At 56.7% G+C, this 19,748-nt stretch overlaps 1 protein-coding gene across 1 annotated transcript in view; it reads right to left on the bottom strand.

Moving 5' to 3' along the window:
- The window catches only part of SH3PXD2A (SH3 and PX domains 2A), a 223,737-nt gene that overhangs the window by 86,931 nt on the left and 117,058 nt on the right, over window positions 1–19,748 (bottom strand). The window contains exon 5 of the mRNA XM_040624340.1: window positions 15,058–15,149. Coding sequence (XP_040480274.1) covers window positions 15,058–15,149 — 92 coding nt within the window. The remainder of the gene's footprint in view (window positions 1–15,057; window positions 15,150–19,748) is intronic.

Genomic DNA, 19,748 nt, shown 5'->3' with positions numbered 1-19,748 from the left:
GGAGGGAAATGGGGAGGGGAGGGGGGTGAGTGAGGCCTTGACAGGCATCACCACTGAGCAACCCTCCGACACTGAGTGCACCCTTCTGTCCCAAAGATCTGTGTGTGCTGGGGTGGGGGTGCTATTACTGCTATTGTTATTATATTGCAATTGACAAGAATAGTACTTTTTCAAGTATTTACATTAGACCAGCTACCAAACTAAGCCCTTGACACATACCATCAGCTCATTTTATCCTCACAACACTCCTATGTGGTAGATTCTCTTATTTCTTCCATGTTACAGAAGAGAAATGGAGGATCAGAGAGGGCATGTAACTTGCCCAAAGTAACACAGCTAGTGACCCCAAGCTGTCTTAGTCTAGTGCTCCAATCATTTACCACCTTGTGGCTGATAAGGACACCTGTAAAATCCAGATATGCTAAATTAGGAGTAAGTGGGAAAAAGGTAAGATGGAGGCAAGGACTCGGGGCCAGAAATACCAAACATCATCATCGAGCTGTAGACACTTTCTTGGGGAGGTTACAACTTCAGCTCTCATGTGAGGAAGGGGACCCCGGCTGTGACACGTGGTGCAGTGTCCCTGACCACCCACTCAGGGAGGGAGTGGTTTCTGACTCTAACGGCCTATCCAGAGCGCCCTGGCTGAGAGTTTCCCCGGGCACCTTCTTGGAGGCTCTCACGGAACAGAGCCTCCAGCAGGCCCAAGGACAGCCCGGCCTCACCCAAGGGCAGGTCTGACCGTCGCCAGAGGGGCTGTTTCTGTCAGCAGAGTTGTCAGGAATTCTGGGAACAGTGACACTGGCTTGATGCTGTCCCAAGCTCTGCCTGCCTCTGACTTTCTCTCCTCCCCGTCCTCACCTCCTAATGTCACTTCTGACACCCCAGAATTCGGCCTGGCATGGCACCCTCTTTTCCTTTGCAGCTCTTACGTTACTACGATGTCTCTGCTGTCTCCTAACCCAGGGTGAGGCATGGCAGGTGTTTGCTGAAGGCACCAATGCCCTGACTACGGGCACCTGGCTCGGGGCTCCCGGGGGTTCTGAGGGGCTGGCAAGAGCTCTGGCGTTATCCTGAGCTGGCCTCCGGGTAGACCCTGGGTCTCTGCCCTCCACTCTGTTTCCCTGGGTAAAGCCCAGTGGAAGTGCTGCTTCCTCCAGGGGGTCCTCCTTGAGGATTACAGGTGGGTCAGCACATGTGGATGTTAGTGTGTATAAAATGCCCAAGTACTTGGACAGTCTCCACGTGCAGAGTTCACCCTGATGGCTCATTGGGAGGATGGCCTTGGCATCCTGGGCTCCATCCCCTGGCTGTGACGTCACGCAGGGTTGCCTTGGAAACTACTGGGCCAGCACAGCGAGGCTGCAGGCTCTCCCTGACAGGCTGCATTCTGCTGCAGGTGCGTTGCCGCCTCACATGTGTCTTGCCCTCCCCGCCCGGACCACAGCGCCACACCGCCTCCTTCGCCTGGCTCCCCTGTGGGCCCAAGTCTGAGAACAAGGGCACGCGTGTGCTTAGGAAGGGCCACCGATAAGATGCTAGCTCAGTAGGGAGCTGAGATCTGAACCCAGTGCCGGCTGACTCCTAAGCCGGTACTTGGAACCGTCAGGATACTGATCTTTCTACCCTTCCTGTCTGTCAGCCTTCCCAGTCTTCTCACCCTCCTGCTCAGAAGCCTTCAAGCCAGCACTCCCAGGCCTCCATCAGCACAGGCTCTCTCCCTCCCCATCTGTCTCTGAGGCCTCCCCCAGGTGGAGGTCAGGCTTCCCCCGCTTCCCTGCACACTCCCACCCTCAAAGGTCTCGCTCCTTCTCCAAGCTCCTCCTGCACTCTAGGCCGGTGCGTCTCCATTGGGCCTGCTTGACCACTCACACTCACTGACCATCAGGCGCGCTGGTCAGCCCTGCCCTCCTGGGGAGAGGACCACGGGGGGCTGACCCCTCCACGTAGGACTTCCTGAGAGCCTCGGCCAGTACAACGTTGGGCCAGTCCAGTCTCCACACTTTTATGACGTAACTCAGGGCCTGGTGACAAAGGGCCTCAGCCCCAGACCCCCAGGCTGGGGTGGGTCAGTCAACGAGCATTTGCAAGCACCCACTGCATGCCAGCCAGGCCCTGGGGTCTCAGCGTTGACTGAAACAGACTCATCCCCTGCCCTAGGGAGGGCAGTAAACAACCGAATAAGACAAACTGGGTTAAGAGTCATGAAGAAAAGGCAAAGGTTGCAGAGACGGAGAGAAAGGGCGGTCTCTCTGAGGAGGTGAGGATTCTAGGAGAATGTGAGGACCAGATGGAATGGAGGGCGGGCTTCAGGCTGGGGACAGGGAGGGACCCAGGCCTCCCAGGCCACCGAAAACCTGCTTGGAAGTCATCCTAAGCACCACAGAAAGCCATGGCAGTGTTAGCTTACTCGAGCCCCTTGGAAAGCCCTCTCTGGCTGCTCTCTGGAGGTGGATAGGGGAGGGGGGAGCAGGAGAGCTAGAGGAAGAAACCTCAGTGGGTGCTTAAAAGCCCAGCACCCCTGCCCTTGGGTGGGACCACCAGTCACTGTCAGCTCCCAGAGCTGCCTATGGGATGAGGCCCCAGTGGCCCACAGGGCATCTGGTTGATCAGACACTACTCATGGCTGCCTTCCCTGCCCTGCCTAACTTCACTCCCTTACTGGCATCTCCCGGTATCACCTCCCAAATAAACTCTGCCTGGCCTCAGATCACCCCCAGACCTCCTTCTGCAGTTTTCTACACTGACACCTGTCTCTCCCTGTCTCCAGCATAAAGTATCTGCACCCCCCCAACTTCCCCACCAAGATCCTCATAGCCTGCTGGACCTGGCACATGACCAACACATAGTGGGGGCTTTATCCAGACCTGCCAACATGGGGATAACCCACGTCCTCTGTCCTCCGGCTTGCAAGGGGGCTGCCTGCGGTGCCACAGGTCTCCACGAGGCTCTGACCAGTAAGACAGCCTCACAGGTGCCCTCTCTTGCACGGGGTGGGGGCAGAGCACTCCCTGTCATTAACCGTAATTCTCTGGCTTGCAGGCATAGCCTTCTCTGACCAGGAGCCTGCTTCTGCGTAATTAGACTCGACCTGACCAGTCCAGCGCCCACTTCCCTGGCCATTTAGGGCCGCCAGCCCCTCCTCGCAGCCCAACAGACAGGCTTGGATTCAGGTCTCCGCAAAGGTTCAGGTCAGGCCTCCAGGTGCCCTTCCGTGCACCGGCATGCGGGATGCTCTGGCAATCAGCTGCGGAAGTTTCCGAGAGCCAGAAGGAACACTGGACTCTGAGTCGAACAACGCGGTGCTAGCCCAGTTTCTCCGGGTGACCTCGGGCAAACCATCACCTCCCCCCCAACCCTGCAGAACCTGCCAGGGCAACATGAGGGCAGGGCTGGAGGGTGTGTGAAGGCTGGAGCTAGGGGCAACCCTCCCCTCCTGCCTCTTGGTGGGATGCAACCCGATGGCAGAGGCTAGTCAGAGGGCTCCAGAAACTGCCAACTCACGCGGCTGTGCGCTGAGCGGTGAGCCTTGTGCGGCCACTGGCTAGCCAGGCCTCCGGCTCCTCCCTCAGCACGTAGCAGCCCCTCAGCAATGGCCATGGTAGTAACAGGTCCCGTGGATTCTGAGCACGTGCCAGGCAGTGTGCTGAACACTTGGCGAGCTTTACTGAGGGTGCGAGCCAGGCTCTCCCCCCGCCTGCTGGGTTCTCACCGTCTCCGCCACGCATCGGCTTTGCAAGTCATATGACCTCCCTTTGCCTTAGTGGGTTTAACCGGAAATTGGGGGAAATACCGGTGCCCACCTCATGGACAGATGGGAAAATTAAATGAGCTAAAACATGTACATGGCTTTCTGCTAAACACCTGGACTGCCTGCAGGTCCCCCCGGTAGAGAGTCGCGCATCTCTGGCTTAGCCCCTAGGTCTGTTGCCTGGGCCCACCGGCCTTCCCAGATGCCCTGCGGGGCCAGACTGTGTGTGGACTTCCTGGGGATGGGGGTGAAGTGCACCCTCAGCCCTCCACCCCAGGCCCCCATTCAACGGCCAGTGCAACTCAGGGCAGCCGCGAGAAGGTGAAGCAGGCCTTGCCCATGGGCTACTGAGCGATTGGTGCAAAGGCCAAAGCAGTTGGAACCACCAGAAGGTCTAGAAATCAGAGCAGCACACGGCTGAGGAAAGAACCCAGTCTCCAGGGACACACATCTCCTCTTCCCAGACAGGAGCAGAGGGAAGGGATGATAATGGGGCTCCTTTTCGGGAAGAACTAAAAACCTCCGTCTGGGCTCTTTTAAGGGTTATGTAAAAGTTCTAAAACTGGACTGCACAACTCTGGAAGCTTACGAATCGTCATCGGATTAATGGTACACTTGGAACGAGTGATTTTTGTTTTATGTCAGTTATATCTCAATAAGGCTGTTTGAAAATAAATTCTCCCACCTAGCCTCAGGTAGCGAGCGCCTTGGGCTGTGGGTCCTGGGGTGGGGCAAGGGGAAGGGGGCGCCCATGAACTCAGGGTTCCTCATGTGATAAATGGGCCACATGATAGAGAGAGGGCGAGAAGAGCTTAAGGGCTTGGGTTGATGCTGGGGTCACAGCTGGGCCCAAGGAAGGCCAAAATCAGGTATCAGTCTAGGCAGCACCTGGCTTCCCCTTCAGGAAGACAGAGTGAGCTGGTTTTGGAAGCAAGCCAGAGATCCGAGCCACAGCAGGAAGGCCCTCCTGGGAGCTCTGGAGGCTGGTGGTGGGATCTCCGGGAGGGCACCCTGGACCGGCCCTGGGCTCCTGACCCTTGTATCTTCTCAAGGATGTGGGCTGACAAGAAGCCTGGGTTCCCCTTGTAGAGTCCCCACATATGGAAAGTGCCCTCAGCTGTACCTTCAACTGCCCCCATCTGTGACCACAGCAACCATGGGGTCTTGAGTCAACTATTCTGCCCTCTGGTCAGATAAAGGGTCCCATCTGGCAGTTTGGGACTAGTCACCCTGGCCATGGCCCACGTGCTTCTCTCCATTACACACCCCTGTGTGGTAAGCTGGGCGCATATCTGAAGTTGGAAGGGCTTGAATCCAGCCTCTGACACTTACTAGCTGAGAGGTAACTTAACCAACATGAGCCTAGGCTTCCTCATCTACAAAAAGGAGGCATAAATCTCACAGAATTATACTGATGGTTAAACAAGATCATGCTCAAGGACCCAGCACAGTTTTTGGCATTATCAGCCAAATCTACGGGCATCTGCCCCGATACTGGCAACTGTAATGCCCAATGTTTCCACAAGGTGGAGCCATATACACACAGATCCCAAGTACTAAGTCACCCAAAGTTAAGCGGTGCCTAAACTCCAACCTACAGGGTTTGTGAAAGGGAAGAGTCAGTCGCATGACCTACAGAATGCTTGTCTCTTCCACATGGGACCGTGTCTATGCGTGTCTTTCCTTCCCACAGCCATCAGCTACACCTGCAGATTCCGGTTGCTACATGCTTGAACTCTTGCAATAGCCAGCAGGTCCTGATAAGATCACAGAATGTCAGAGCTGGGGGGGACCCTAGAAAACCCCAAATTTTGCTCCATCACCTCATGCTGAAATATAGAAAGGGTTAATCACTGTCTAAGGTCACCCACTGGACACTGGATGCCTCAGGCCCAATTCCTTTGGCCCAGCACTAGCCAAGGCTCTCAGTCTCCAGGAAGACAGAATTTCTTTCGATTCCTGCAAACTGCCCCAGTCTCAGGGACTCTCTCTGACCTGAATGTCCTTGTCTCCCACTCCCCTAGTGGGTGTCTCTGGCCTCACTCTCAGCTTGAATGCCACTTCTCCAAGGAGGCTTGCCTGACCACCTCACCAGGCTAGCCCGTTGCTGTGGGCGGCCCAGCACCTGTATAATCACTTGGCTGATTTCTGCCATCTCCACTGGTTTGGAAGCTGTTATAAGCCCCATTTTACAGGTGAAGAAACTGAGGTCTTGGCATTTAAGTACTTCCCTGTACTTAAGGCCACAGAGTAGGTGGGGAAGGAGCCAGGGTGCGAGACAGAGCCCTCTCATGTTCGCTGCCTCCCACAGAGGCAGGCCAGGCCCTGCCCGTGCTGTCTCTCCACTCGGGCCAAAAGCTCCCCTCCGGGAGGGCTGAGGGTTGTCCATTTCCATGGCCCTGTGCCTCACACCAAGAAGATAATCAAGTTTGACTGAGCGAATGCCTCCTGCCTGGATGCCAACAGAGGCCAAACACCTGGGTTTGAGGGTCAGATCTGCCATGGGTTCCCAGTGGAGGGGAAGCTAACCAGAGGACTGGTTACAACGGAGGGGTAATAATTACAAGGGAGGGGGAACCGAGACACCCTTGAACATGACGTAACTATAAAGCAGGCCTCCAGGGCTCTGTGGGGGAGCTCGTCCTGACTTGGGAGCAAGGGAAGAGGCCCGTGGGGGCCTCGGGCACCTGCATACCAGGACCATCCTCCTGGGGCTAAGGTTTCAGCGAAACACACATGCCCCTGGGCCCCTCTACCTTTCCTATCCTGCCACCTCCTTCCCATTCCTGCTGGAGAGAGCTGAACCCTTGCTCCAGGCCTGAAAACGGAATAACCTTCTCTCTGTAGACTCGGCCTGCATAGGCCTTTGCTCTGAGCTGGACTGTTGAGTTGACCTCCCTGCACTTCCCACCCAGCACGACAGCCGGGCCCTCAGAAACCCTTGTTCCCCAGGGCCGAGGCCGCTTTCAAGTGGGTTGGAATCAGCCTCCTGTGGGCACCTTCGTCCTACCTGCCCACCCAGGTTAAAGGTGGCCATGGCAGGGGGTGGGCACAGTCTGCTTGCATGAAGCTCTGTGCTGGTCCAGCCCCCCAGCTCCCGGTGGACCCACGGTGCCTCCATCCAGCTGGCTCTCTCACCTCAGCACAAAGAGACTATCTGTGCAGCTGCCAGTGGCAGGGGGGCTGGAAAGACAGTGTGGGCCACGTCCCTGGCCAGATGGGTGGTGGCAGAGCCTGCTGGCAAGGGTCTAAGCGGGACTCAGCAAAGCATAGGGCGGGTGAGTGGGCTCTCCACTCCAGTTCCCAGGCCACCCGCCCCCCGGGGAAGGCCAGGTACAGGGATGCCTGGGAGTTCTCGAGAGCCAGCGGGGTGCCTGGGGGCCAAGGGGGGCAGCCGCACCCCACCATCAGCACCAACCCTGGCAAGCACTGGCAGAGCTAACCATTTCCATTCCCCCAGCCCTTCCAGAGTGGCCCTTCTGCACCCAGGCCTGGGCTCATGGAAGAAAGGGAAGGAGAATAGAAGTTCCTGTGAATGAGCCGTGTGGGGTCAGGCACGGTCGAGGCACTTAGGGGCATGAGCACCCTTGAACCTTCCCATTGTCCCCACGTGGGTATTGTTGGTCACTTTCACAGATGCCGAGGTCTGCACAGATCTGGAGAGGGAGTGATGCATTCAAGGCCAAAGCAGAGCCAGGTGTTCTGACTGTTGTCTCTGCAGTTAATTTAAGTCTATTCAAAATATCGACCTAGTGGCAGCCTTGAGCCTTAAGTCCATCAGCCCGTGAGTTCCTGGCACATAGTAGGTGCTCAGTGGACACGTGCTGAGGAGGGAACGCACAGCAGAGACTCTCCCTCCAGGGCTCTTGTCATAACCTTCCTTTCGCCTCAGGGAAGAAGAGAGAGGTAAGCAGCTAGTGTGTGCTCCACACACATCATCTCATTTAATTCTCCGCTCCTGGGCAGAGAGGAGGCTCCGCCATCAACCCGCGGTCACCCTGCCATCGGCAGCGGAGCCTGGATTCTAACTCAAGACATCAGGAGTCAGACATGAGCAAAGCAGGCAGCCTACCTCCTGAGCAGGCCTGACCTGGAATTCAACTGGGACGGAGGACGGGGGTGCCCCCTGGAGGAGCCTCCCTAAATTCTCAGGGTCATTCTGTCAGCACCACCCCCACACTCTCTGTCTTCTTCCTGGGTCCTCCAGGCAGGGCTCGTAAAGTCTCTTCTGTCCTCCTGGCCTCTGTTTTCCCCGGGGGAGGGCAGCCCCAGCCTCCATCCCTTTCAAGATATAAATGGGAAGGGAGGCCGGGAGACCCTCCAGAGGAGTGCGTTTTCTCAGGTTGGCCCTCTCGGCCACCCCAGCCCCAGAGCCTCTGTCTGCTTCTGCTGTGCCCTGTCCTCCATTCCTGGAACCGTTGCTCAGCCCCCTCTGGGGCAGCCCTCACTCCGGACCCAAACCCTGGACTCTGCCCAGAACAGGCCTCCTGGTGGGACAGCCTCCCTTTGTCGCGGGTCTGCCCAGCCCCATGGCGGGCAGCAGGGAGGCTCGGGTGGAAGCCCAGCCAGACGCCGGTGCTCCGGGCAGGCTGGGGCAAGGACAGTTCTGACCCGATCTGGCCATGGGCCCACAACCTTGTACCCCAGGTCCCTCCAAACATTGGGCCATTGTTCCGGGCCGTAACAGAGGGTGGCTCTGTGGCCTTGGGGCTGAACAAAAACCCGTTTAGCAAGGCTCTGCTCCTCCCATGCAAGTTCAAGAATTCGACCAGGATCCTGGCTGGCTTCATGGGAAGAAGTAAGCTGAGGAGACAGGCCTGAGCCTGGAGCTGAGAGGGGGCAGCAGGGAGCAGGGGACCCTCAGCCTGCCTCGTGGGCCTGCCACATGCCACTGGTGCTATTGTGTATGCGGTGAGCCCCTTGGGCCACAGGCTGCGGGGCTGGCAGCAGACGGACACGTGGGACGCTAACTGTGTGACAAGAGAGAAGCCCAGCCACCCAGCCTGGCCTCTGTTTTCCCCTCTGTGACACGGGGGGGCCAAATGTGCATATGCTCACCCCGCCCGTGGACTTGGGTGGAGAGCAGAGGGTCAACCGTAGCTGGGTGGCACAAGGAGGCTGCAACACAGCCCTGGGGCCCCAAGTGACACACCGGCGTCTCGCGGCCGGCCCTCCCTGCCTGGGTGAGGATGACGCAGGCCCCGGCTGACCGCACTGTGTGCCAGACTGTCACCCTCCCACGACCCGTGGGCGCAGGCACCATTGTGATTCCCACTCTACAGATAAGGAAACTGAGGCACAGAAAAGCAAGAGGCAGAGCTGGCTTCTGAACCCAGGCCAGTGACTCCAGAGGGATCAAGAACACTCTTCACTTTGCTCCTATGACCGTGGGCAGTTCTAGTGACCAGTCTGTTAAATGGCCTACACTTTGTTGTGGCTCCGTCAACTCTTAGAGGTACCAGGCCACAGAGACGTGAGCTCCCGTAGTGGGAGAGACCCGGGAACAGACCCATGTGGCAGCCAGGGGGTGGGCTTTCTGGAAAGTCTGAGTGGGACTTAGTCCTGTGGCAGGTGGGGAGGGGGGCAGGACATTTTTCAGGGAGAGGGGACAGCAGGGCATGGGTTTGGAGGCTGGCGGTAGCTGGCTGCACTCTGGTGACAGTCTAAGAATAGGGGCAGGGCTGCTGGGCTGGAGGCTGGAGAGATGCAAAGGCAGGTCATAGGCCTTTGGGCGGGGTGGGGGGGTTCCTCACGGGGCTGGACCTCTTCCTGCAGGTCCAACCCTTTCCAACAGGAATGTGCATCAACCCAGGGGCCTGAAGACCGGCCTCATGGAGGTCCCTTTGAGAACCTTTGGGTTCACTCTTTCAATTGGATGAGAATTAAAACTTGTAAAAAGAGGCATTCGCCGGGTCACGTGGCTATCTCCCTCGGAAGTCCTGCCAAGCCAGCCGGGGCCTGCCTTAGCTCCCCTTCGCCATCACAGACACCACACGCCTCCTGTGCCCGTGGGAGCCAGGCCAGCTGATCCCTGGCCCCCCGGCCCAGCAGGGGGTTGGTCCTCTGGGAGCTCTGGCACAGCAAAGCCCCGGAGGGTGGAAATGGCAGGTGTGGCCCCAGAACCCTGCTGGGTGGGCCACATGCCCCACCGGGGGTCACCCTGGGCACTGTGGGGGTGCCAGCTCTAGCTGCCAGGAGACCAGACTTGGCTGGTTGTCGGAGTTAACCCAGGATTTGTGTGTCACTGAATTCCCTCGAGCTCCAGGGCTGCTTCTTTCTCTGCTTTCTCCAGATTTGGTAACTAAGGCTGTCCCTACCCTAGCCGGCCACATGGCTGCCCCAGAGTCCCCGGAGAGGAGGCTAAGAGATATCACCACTAGCTTCTCTTGCCCACCCCTGCCCACCAACCCCTCATTACCCAGGGTCACCTACAGGTCTGGGCCACGTGCTGGGAGCTGGAGGGAGAGATGCTCAGTTCCCTTCCAGGGTGTGTGTGTGTGTGTGTGTGTGTGTGTGTGTGTGTGGCAGGGGGTGGCTGACAGGACAGTGCACCCCGTTCCCCGGGCCTGTTCAAGGCCTACCTCCCCTGCTTCTCAGCTGTGTGGCCTGGAGCAAGCCCTGTACCGCTAGGGCCTCTGTTTTCCCATCTGCTAAAGAGGGATAATAGGACCAACTTCAGGGGTGGTCTGAGATTTAAATGAGATGATGCATAGAGTACAGAGGAAGTAACCAGTAAAGCTAGCGTCTTTCTTTTCCTTTCTGCCCGCATGAAGGCACTCACACATGCATACACACGCATATGTGCAATTGTACACACACACACACATGCATGTACACATTCCTATTCAACCACTGGGCTTCCCAAGAACACATCATCCTCAAGAAGAAAATAATTGTCAAAGGGCCGAGGCTGGTCTCCATGTGCCCTGGCTGGGTGGGGCCCAGGAGGGGGCGCTGTGAGGAGGCGGCCGACCTAGGAAGCAGGAGCCGAGCGATGGGTGAGGGCCGCGGTTAGACGCGGCAGCCTGGAGCCAGCCTGCCCGGGGTTTGGATCCTGGCCCTGCTGTCTGCCAGCTGGCTGACTAGGTAAGCTGCGTCGGCTCTCTGGGCCTTGATCTCCTCTGTGGAATCACGTCACGGTCTGTCTCCCGTGTAAGACTATCACGAAGGCTGAACGATCAGTCTTTCCTGGGGCAGATGTTTTCTGAGCACCTGTTCTGGGCGCCGGGGGTGTAGCACGAAGAGTACAGGTACAAGCTCTGATTCCCCCAGACCCGACGTCCCGGTGAGAGGGACCGACGGTCACTGCCGTGGTGAACAGGCCACATGTGGGTGGTGACACGTTCTCCACGAGGAAGGATGAAGCCAGGAAGGGGAGGGCAAAGCGCTGGGGGATTTTAACAGAAGGCCAGGGTCCGCCCTGCTGAGCAGCTGTTTGAGGAAAGACTGGAAGGAGGTGTGGGAACAGGCCAAGGGGCTCACCTGGAGAGGGGCCAAGTGGCCCCGGCCGAGGGAAGAACCAGTGCAAAGGCCCCAAGGCCGAACCCGGCTGGCAGGTGCAGGCAGCAGCCGGCAGGCCAGGGTGGCAGGAGAGGAGCCAGGTCAGGGAGCAGCAGAGGGCGCCGTCAGAGGGAAGGGAGGGCCAGGCCCAGGGGGCCTGACTCTGAGGGCCATGGGGGGCACAGAGGATTCCGAGTAGAGGAGGGACATGATCTGATGTGTCTTTTTAAATGATCCTTCCTTGCACTATGTCGAAACGGACCATAGAGAGCAAGGGCAGCGGCAGGGAGGCCAGAATCGAGGGGAGGACCAGTGATCGGGCGGCTCGGGGTGGGGGTGGGGGCAGCAGGGGAGATGGTGAGAGGCAGTCATGGTCTGGAAATACCCTGAAGGTAGTACCCACAGGATGTGCTGAGTGGATGGCGGGGTGTGAAGGGAAGGGACGACTCTGCTGGGGTTGGGGCTGGCACAGCAGCAGTCCACATCAGTGTTAGTCGTGGGGGGGGGCAGGAGCTGTCCTCCTGGTGTGGCTGCACGAAGATGGGGCGCCACCATGGCTGCTCTGGGTCAGGCTCCCCTGAAGGGTCCATCTACAGGAATGTGCTTTCTGTGTGCGGCCAGTGGTGCACAGCAGGGCTAGCAGTTCAGAAGACCCTGCTCTCCCACAGAAGCCAGTGAGTGGCCTGGGATCAAAGCCCAGGGGCTCGGGCCTGCTCCACCTCCCCCATCAAGGCTGGGCTGCCACAGCCTTGCCTTCCCAGCAGGATGCAAAAGGGACCCACGCCACCCCCCCAGGCCCCGTGAACCCCTGCAGGGCCCCTCAGCAGCACACTTGAAAGAGGCAGGGGGTTATCTGCAAAATTCCAATTAAATCCACAGGCTTTGATAATTTGATAAGCCGCTCTACAGTCGCCCCTGAGTCAAAGTACACTGTTACTTGATCCTGTGTTTATGTTTCAGGATGAAGGGGGAGGTGCACTGGGCCGGGAAGGTGCCGGCAGCTCTGAGAGAGGGGGGTGCAGGCCCTTCGGGATAAATCGTCAGCCTGTCAGGCCAGGGTCACCTACGGGTCTGGGCTCTTACGGCAAGCGTGCCGTGGTCTGGAACACGAGTCTCTCTCAGCTGCTCCTGGGAGCTGAGCGGGGCCAGGGAGGAGAAGCCCTTCAGAACCGTCTGTCCACAGCTAACCCGACTTCCTCAGGTCTGTCTTGTGCTGGAGGGCTTCCTGGTCGCAGGCCACCTCTTGCCAGACCAGCTGTGAACCAGCCCAGGTGGCTGGTAGCACCTCGAGAAAGAGGTAGATGACCCCGCTGCCATGGTGACTTGGGGGCAAATGCTTTATGACCCCCCCCCCCCGCAAAAGCCAGACTGTGATCGTCAGGGGAGAGTGTGCACTAAGCCGCGTTCCATTCTGTTCTAAAACCTTCCATGAACAAAACTACTGAGCACTTCCTATGGCCAACAGCATTGACTAGGTTGTCTTCATCCACTTATTATCTCTGTCAGCCCTCTTGACCCTTCCGTGAGTCCCACGTTATCATGTGTTAGGGATGGGAAAACAGAAACACAGAGTAGTTGAGCCAATGGCCAGAGATCACAGCCTTGAGTGGCAGGCCCTGACCCCAGAGCCTGGCTCTGCAAAGCCATGCCCACTGCCTCACCAACGCACCACTGTCTCCCCACGCTTGGTTAGCCTCACTCCGAGGGCCTTCCAGAGATGGGCAAAAGGCTAACCTATCGCCATGAGTGCGCAGCCAGAGAGGTGAAACCAGACCGCTTTATTTCGCTGATGGGCAGAGAACAGGGCTAGGGGCACGACCCAAAGGCACGGTCAGTGACTTCGCGGCGAGGCACCTGCTACTTCACCCGACAGCAGTGACCCCTCTCCCCTCCAGGGGGCACGTGATCACATGGGACTTCAGTGACGATCGCCTGGGGAAGGACATCTCTTCTCTCCCCATGGAAGGAAGCAGACCAGAAAAGGAAGGGGAGGCTGTGAGAGACCATCACAGACAGATGGACCAGGGACACTGCTGGGGTCTCAGGAGCCTTCCCCTGTCCTGGGAGAAGGAGCACAGGGGGGAGGACGAAGAGGGACACAGACAGGTGTCAGGACCACAGTCCCGTTGACCCCTTCCAAACCAGGGAGGCAGGTGAGAGCAGTGGAAAGAGTACACGCCTCTGTATGAACCTGAAGAATCTGGGTGCAAGTCCGGGCTCCTGCAGTGAGCCCCTGTTTCCTTATCTGTGATGTGGGGATAAGAATATATAACTCTTCTCTCATGAGCCTGACCACAGTAGGTACAGTGAGAGCAACGCTTCTCCCTCTGGGGAGAACACACATTTCTATCTCGTTTTGTTGTTTACGGAGCTCTTGCCAGCCCTCGTGCCCTCTGAGTTTCACAGATAATCCCTGGAGGTAGCAAGAACACGGATTCATCACTATTCTCTTTTTTACAGATGAGGGAAATGAAGCTGCGGGAAGCCACGGGAGTGATCTGCTCGAGGCTGTGTGGCCAGTAAGGAGCAGAGCTGGGGTGTGAACTTAGCCATTCTCTGTAGCTTTCAACGAGTCTACCTTGTGGACCAGTCACTGATGAGTTTCTGATGGTTTGCAGCATTGCTCGTTTCTTAAGCCCATGGCAGCCATCAGAGAGATGGTGAGCCTCTGGGCTGGGTAGGTTTTTCTCCCCCAAAGGGTCCAGGCCATTTTAGGCCCTTGATCTTCTAGTATGAGTGAAAAGAGCAGGGCCCCTTTCGGCAGGGCTGCCAAGTATGGGTGTGCAGACCGTGCACTTTACAATCCCCATGGGCACGGTTCACAGGGCAGTGAATGGTGCCCTTAGAGCCACGCAGTGCACACCCTTGTCTTCAGGCTTCTCCTCCCCATCATCAGATGGCCTCTGGCCTCTTCCCACGTGTCCCAGACTGTTCCTCTGTACTATTCTTTCCCTTCCCTCTGGAGTACCCGCCCCGTTTGCCTCTCTGCCACCCATCCTGGTACTTCAAGATTTTAGGGGAAAAGAGATATTGAGTGAGGTGATCCAGGAGCACCCCCCTCAGTCCTCCTCCCACCCTCTCCCCCAGCCAACACTCTTCCCTGCCTGCCCTCTTCTGCTCATCAGCTCCTGGTGGGAACCAGAGTTTTGTGTCCACTGAGAACCTAGTCTAGTGAGGGAACTGTTCTGAGCAAGAGAGGGTGGCCCTCACCATGGAGTTTGGTCACGTGTGTGAGAAACCAGCATGACCGGGTACACCATCTTGACCACCAGACCCAGGGCGTCGTGATTCCAGAGAGTAGAGACACCTGCTTGGTTGCTCATTTCTCCCCAAACAGGGAAATACTAGCCAGCACTGGGCCTCTAGGAATCAAAGATTTGGGTTCGAGCCTCCTGCCTGTCCCATATCCAACCAGCTGTGTGACTTTGGGAAGATCACCTCACCTCACTGGGCCTCAGTTTCCTCCTCTGTAAACACAGCTACTAATGACTGTTGACCCTGGACATTTGAACAGAGGCACCACCATACTTTCTCTTACCTCATCTGCTCCTTACAGACACCTGTGAGCTAGAGAGAGTATGCAGGAAAACCTGCTCCCCAAATGCAGAGACACCCTTCCTTGCCAGCCCTGGGGTCAAGGGGAAATGAGGAGCAAGCTTTGGCAATAAGAGCCTGGGGAACAACGGCCCATACAGCTTTCGCCCATCCCTCCCTTTCCTTGTGTCTCCACATCCTAGCCTCTCCAGGCTGCCCTCTGCTTCAGCCACACCTCAAAGCACACAGAAGAGGCCTGAGCTGCCACTTACTCTTTCGGAGGGTTGACATCCTCTGGTCGGGCCTCAAAGAACCGAAAGACTTCATCACACTGTGAAATGTGGGGAGGCAGCCGGACAAGTGCCTGTGGAAAGACAGGAAGAAAGGGCATTAGGTCTGAGGAAAACCCAAAGCAGGGTCACCTTGGGCTGACAGTGATGGCAGAGGCTCAAAGACAATGCCATGGACGACACAGTCAACCAGCCAGCCGCCCACCCAACCAGACAACTCATCAACAAATCAACTAATCAGCTGGCTCACAAAACAGCTCTCCCTCCATCCCATCCACTAGCCAACCAGCCAATTAATCCACTAACCAACTCGTCAACAAATAAAAAGAACTCACTGGTCAGCCCCAATGAATCTATCAACCACCAGCCAACAACTCAACCAACCAACCATTCAACAAGCCAGTTCGCCAACCAAACAACCAGCCACCCAAGCAAAAAACAATGCCCATCGATCCCTAGGTCTCAGGGCCCTCTGGAGCTGGTCATTCTGTGTGAACCCTGAAAGAATTCTCTCCTGGCCACAGAGGAAGTCCAAGATCCTTAGCCTGACAACCCAAGGTCTTATTCTACCAGCCTCATCTCCCACTAGTCACGTTCCAGACACGCCAGAGTCACCGTCCCTAAATACTGACTGCACAATTAATTATTTAATGCCAAGCAGATAATTCTAGTAAGGACAACAGGGGACTGTGGCAGAATCCAATGGGACCTAAGATGATTGGTGAGGGAGGGGGTTGGTTTGGAAAGACTCTTTGATGCTGAGACGAAAAGATGGTCACCGTGTGGGGATAACTGTCCAGGTAGGAGCATGGGCCAGCTGTGAGCTTGTCATCCAGGGAGGCCTGAGAGTCTGCTGCTGGAAAGTGAGGAGTGACAGCTAGAGGTGGTCAGAGCTCTCGCTGCACACCAGCACATACTCTATACCTCAGAGCCTGGGGCACCCGGGACCCCTGACCCGCCCAACATGGAGGGAGGCGGAGCGTGAGACCAGGTGAAGCCCTGCTCCTGGCTGCTCCATTCCGTATACAGAGAAGATACTGGAATGATTCTTTAGTACAAACAGACAGGAGAGGTTGCTGCCAAAGCAGGGCTGAGGGCCAGGACCAAGGGAACTCTGGGATAGAGCCAGGAGATGGCAGAGGAAAACTTGGGACTGTGGGGATTGCGAAGGACTGCTGATGAGGAGGCCAGTGGTCAGCAGAACAGGAGACGGTCACGTGCCTGTGCCTCTCCAGCCCCCTTCGTCAGGGCTGCTTCAGGTGCCATGACGCGATCTGGCAGCTCCCCTGTACCGAGCGCGCTGGGGCCTCCATGTGCGGAGTCACTGGGAACCTCATGATGGTCCTCTTGAGGGCAGATCTCATCCTTATGTTACGGATAAGGAGGTGGAGGCTCAGGGAGGCCACGTGGCCTCTGTCAAGGGTGGGAAAGAACTTGCTAGAAGGTAAGCTCCATGCTGTCGGGAGTCTGTTCTGTTGACTATGTGTCCCCAGATCCTAGAAGAGTGCCTGGCACTGAGCAGGCAGGCAACAAGCATTTGCTCAAACAAATGAATGAAGAAGGGTTTTGCTGGGCAAGAGCCCAATATACAATACCAGTGGGACGTGATAATGGGGCAAAAGAAAAAAAAATGCACACATGGTCTTTGGCTGCAAGGAGAGAAGTCTAGTGTCAAGGAAGAGGGAAGCAATTGTTCAGTTCTTCTCTGAGCTGGTCAGGTAACCATGCAGGTGTGGCACTGAACACCAGAAATCCCACCATGGTCCTTTCTGATGTCATACCCGCACCTGGGCAAGATGAGACAAGATCGAACTGGAGCCGGTAAGACGACACTATGCTACTCACAGCTGTTCTTTCTAGAGCCCATGGCTTTCCAAGGGTCTCTAACACATCCCATCCCCATGAACGGCCAGGAAACAGAAAAGGGAAATGAACATTTAATGGGCAACTACTGTGTTTCAGACACCATCCTGGCCCCCTTGACCCCAATCATCTGACAAACAGTGAGGGCTTTTCAGTGTGTGTCTGACATGGGGCTCTGCCGGGGGTCACGGGGATGAGTCAGACGCAGCCTCTGCCCTGCAAAGGCACGTCTGAGGACGTGTTGCTGGACGTAGACATTCTGTCCTGGAGGCAGACATCCTTGCCTTTGTTTATGACGGGGACGCTGGGTTATTGTGCTAACGTGCAGAACGGAAGCCTGGGCTCAGCCAGTAGAATGGGTACAAACTGCCCCCAAAGCGTCCCAGTTTTCACGTAACCTACATGGCATGTGCTGTTTTCACCCCCAGGAAGGGTAGAGGGAAAAGGAAAAGAAACATTGAGAAAGGAGAGAGAAAGAGGAAGATAGAGACAGAAGAGAGAGGGAGAGAGGTAAAGAGACAGAGACAGGTAGAGAGACAGATGGAGAGACAGACAGACAGGGACAGAGGGGAAATCAGGCCTGCGCGCAGCAAGGGCCCCTGGGAGAACCTAAAGGCTGGGCTGGGCAGGCAGGCAGGCAGGCCGGCCGCAGGAGGGAAACCGTGACCAGGGACCCAGGCTGCGTGCAGACTCGCTGCCAGGCTGACCGCCCTGAAAGGAAGAGGGAAGGGAGCCAGGGCAGGCTCGCCCCCCCTCCTGAGCGCACTGCCACCCACCCGCGGCGCGGGCCCTGGCCGGCCAAGGGCTCGCGCAGCCCCAGCAGTGAACACAGGGGCTCTTCATGCCGACAGAGACCGGCATTCCGGGGGCAGAGGACGTGTGGGCCGTGAGGGCCTCACACAAAGAGGCCTTTCGGTCGAACCGCCGTGGCATCTTTATTTAACAGAGAGCCCCGAAGGCAGCCGCATTGAGGGCTCATCCCGATTTCAGGCTGACGAGAGGCTCTCAGCTCACGGCGGCTTCCATCAGCGCCGCCGCCAAGCCCAGCTCTGGCCAAAATCGTTTGGCAGGAGAGCTCGATGCCGAGCAGTCAGTCCCTGGGGCCTGGGCCGGTGATGCCTGCCAGAGCTGGGGAGCCCCCCAGTCCAGCTGTTCTGAGAGGAGCAGGTGGGGGCCGTACATGGGTATTTCCAAGGACACCACCCAGGCCTAAAGGTCTGCCATCGGACATTCAGGATTTCTGCCGTGGGGTGGTTAAGTCAGGGCCTCAGGGCCAGCCAAACACGGGTTTGAGTCCTGGGTCTACCATTCGTGGGCTGTGTGGTGCTGAACGTGCTTGCCCTCTCTGAGCTCAGCACAATGCGTTCGGTATGGCATCTGTCTGTTAGGAGGCTAAGTGAGGTCATGACGAGGAGGAGCCCAGCACAGTGCCTGGCGTTGAGTAAACACTCTGGAAATTTTAGTTGTTGTACTACTGTCTTTGTTGTCATTATTTTCTAGGTGAGTGCAGTGATACATACTGGAAAGAACACTGGAATGGGAGTCAGGAGACCTCAATTCTATGGGGCGCCTGGGTGGCTCAGTCATTAAGCGTCTGCCTTTGGCTCAGGTCGTGATCCCAAGGTCCTGGGATCGAGCCCCACGTCAGGCTCCCTGCTCAGCGGGAAGCCTGCTTCTCCCTCTCCTTCTCCCCCTGCTCGTGTTCCCTCTCTTGCTGTGTCTCTCTGTCAAATAAATAAATAAAAATCTTAAAAAAAAAAGAAAAGAAAAGGAGACCTCAGTTCTAGTTCCGGTCCTCGCCTCACCTCTCTGGTTGTCATTTCTTACAGGATAAAGTTGACTAGCTCTGGAACCTCACGTTATTTCACGGAACGCCTGTTTGATGAGGTAAAATGAGTTCTGTGGGCACATGTGAAATGATGCCTTGTAAGATGCCCACCTTGGTCTTGGCGCTCACCATGTTCATTAGTATAGCAAAGGCTCTGAGAAGCCCTGCAGGGAAGAAACCTATAGAGCTTTGTTTAGGTCAGCATTTATTAATAACCATGACATGCTGGGGGACTGGCCCATTTAATCATCGCATTAACATCACATACCCATCTCACAGGGTATGACAATGATTCCAATTTTACAGAAGAAGCAAAGAAAGCACAGAGAGGTTAAGTAATTTCTCAAGGCCACACAGCCAGTAAGGAAGATTTTCAATTAGGCCATCTGAGTCCAGAGCCTGTGCCCCGTCTCATCTACTGGTCTGTACTGCCTCCAGCACTACCCACAGGTCTCTGATTGTGGAGCAGGTCCTCCAACAGTTCCTACTGACAGCCCATCGCACACAGCTGGGACAAATCCAGGCTACAGACATTCTGAAATTTCTTCCAGCTCTAACAGTCCCTGACTCCAGCATTGCAAACAGCACCACTATGAGTGAATTCAGTGTCTGACCTATCAGTCTGACTGAGCCTTTCAATTCAGGTTAGGTGGGAAGAGCTGGAACGAGCATGACCTCCTAGCTCTCAGCATCTAGGGAGGGGGCATTGCCCCATGGGGCTGCTTAGAGTACACAGGCCCTGTCCCATGACAGTTGAGCTGACTTCAGTCCCTTTCTGACCTTGCCATTCTGTGGTCCAGGGGGTCCATGAGCTGGCTAAGAGCAGATCTGGAGAAACAAGGCAAGGGAAGGAGCCAAGGGCAGTGGGTACCTAGGGCTGGGCTCCCCCAGCCAGGTGAAGAGGTGCTGACAAGCCACCCAGGTTTGCCATCAGCCAGTCCTTCCAGTGCCCCCCTTCCCCAGGCCTAACCTGCCCTGAGGT

This window comes from Ursus maritimus, unplaced genomic scaffold (genome assembly GCF_017311325.1).
Source record: "Ursus maritimus isolate PB19 unplaced genomic scaffold, ASM1731132v1 scaffold_7, whole genome shotgun sequence".
NCBI classification, from domain to species: domain Eukaryota; kingdom Metazoa; phylum Chordata; class Mammalia; order Carnivora; family Ursidae; genus Ursus; species Ursus maritimus.
The sequence above is the reverse complement of the archived record's forward strand: the minus strand, read 5'-3'. Positions and strand labels throughout refer to the sequence as shown.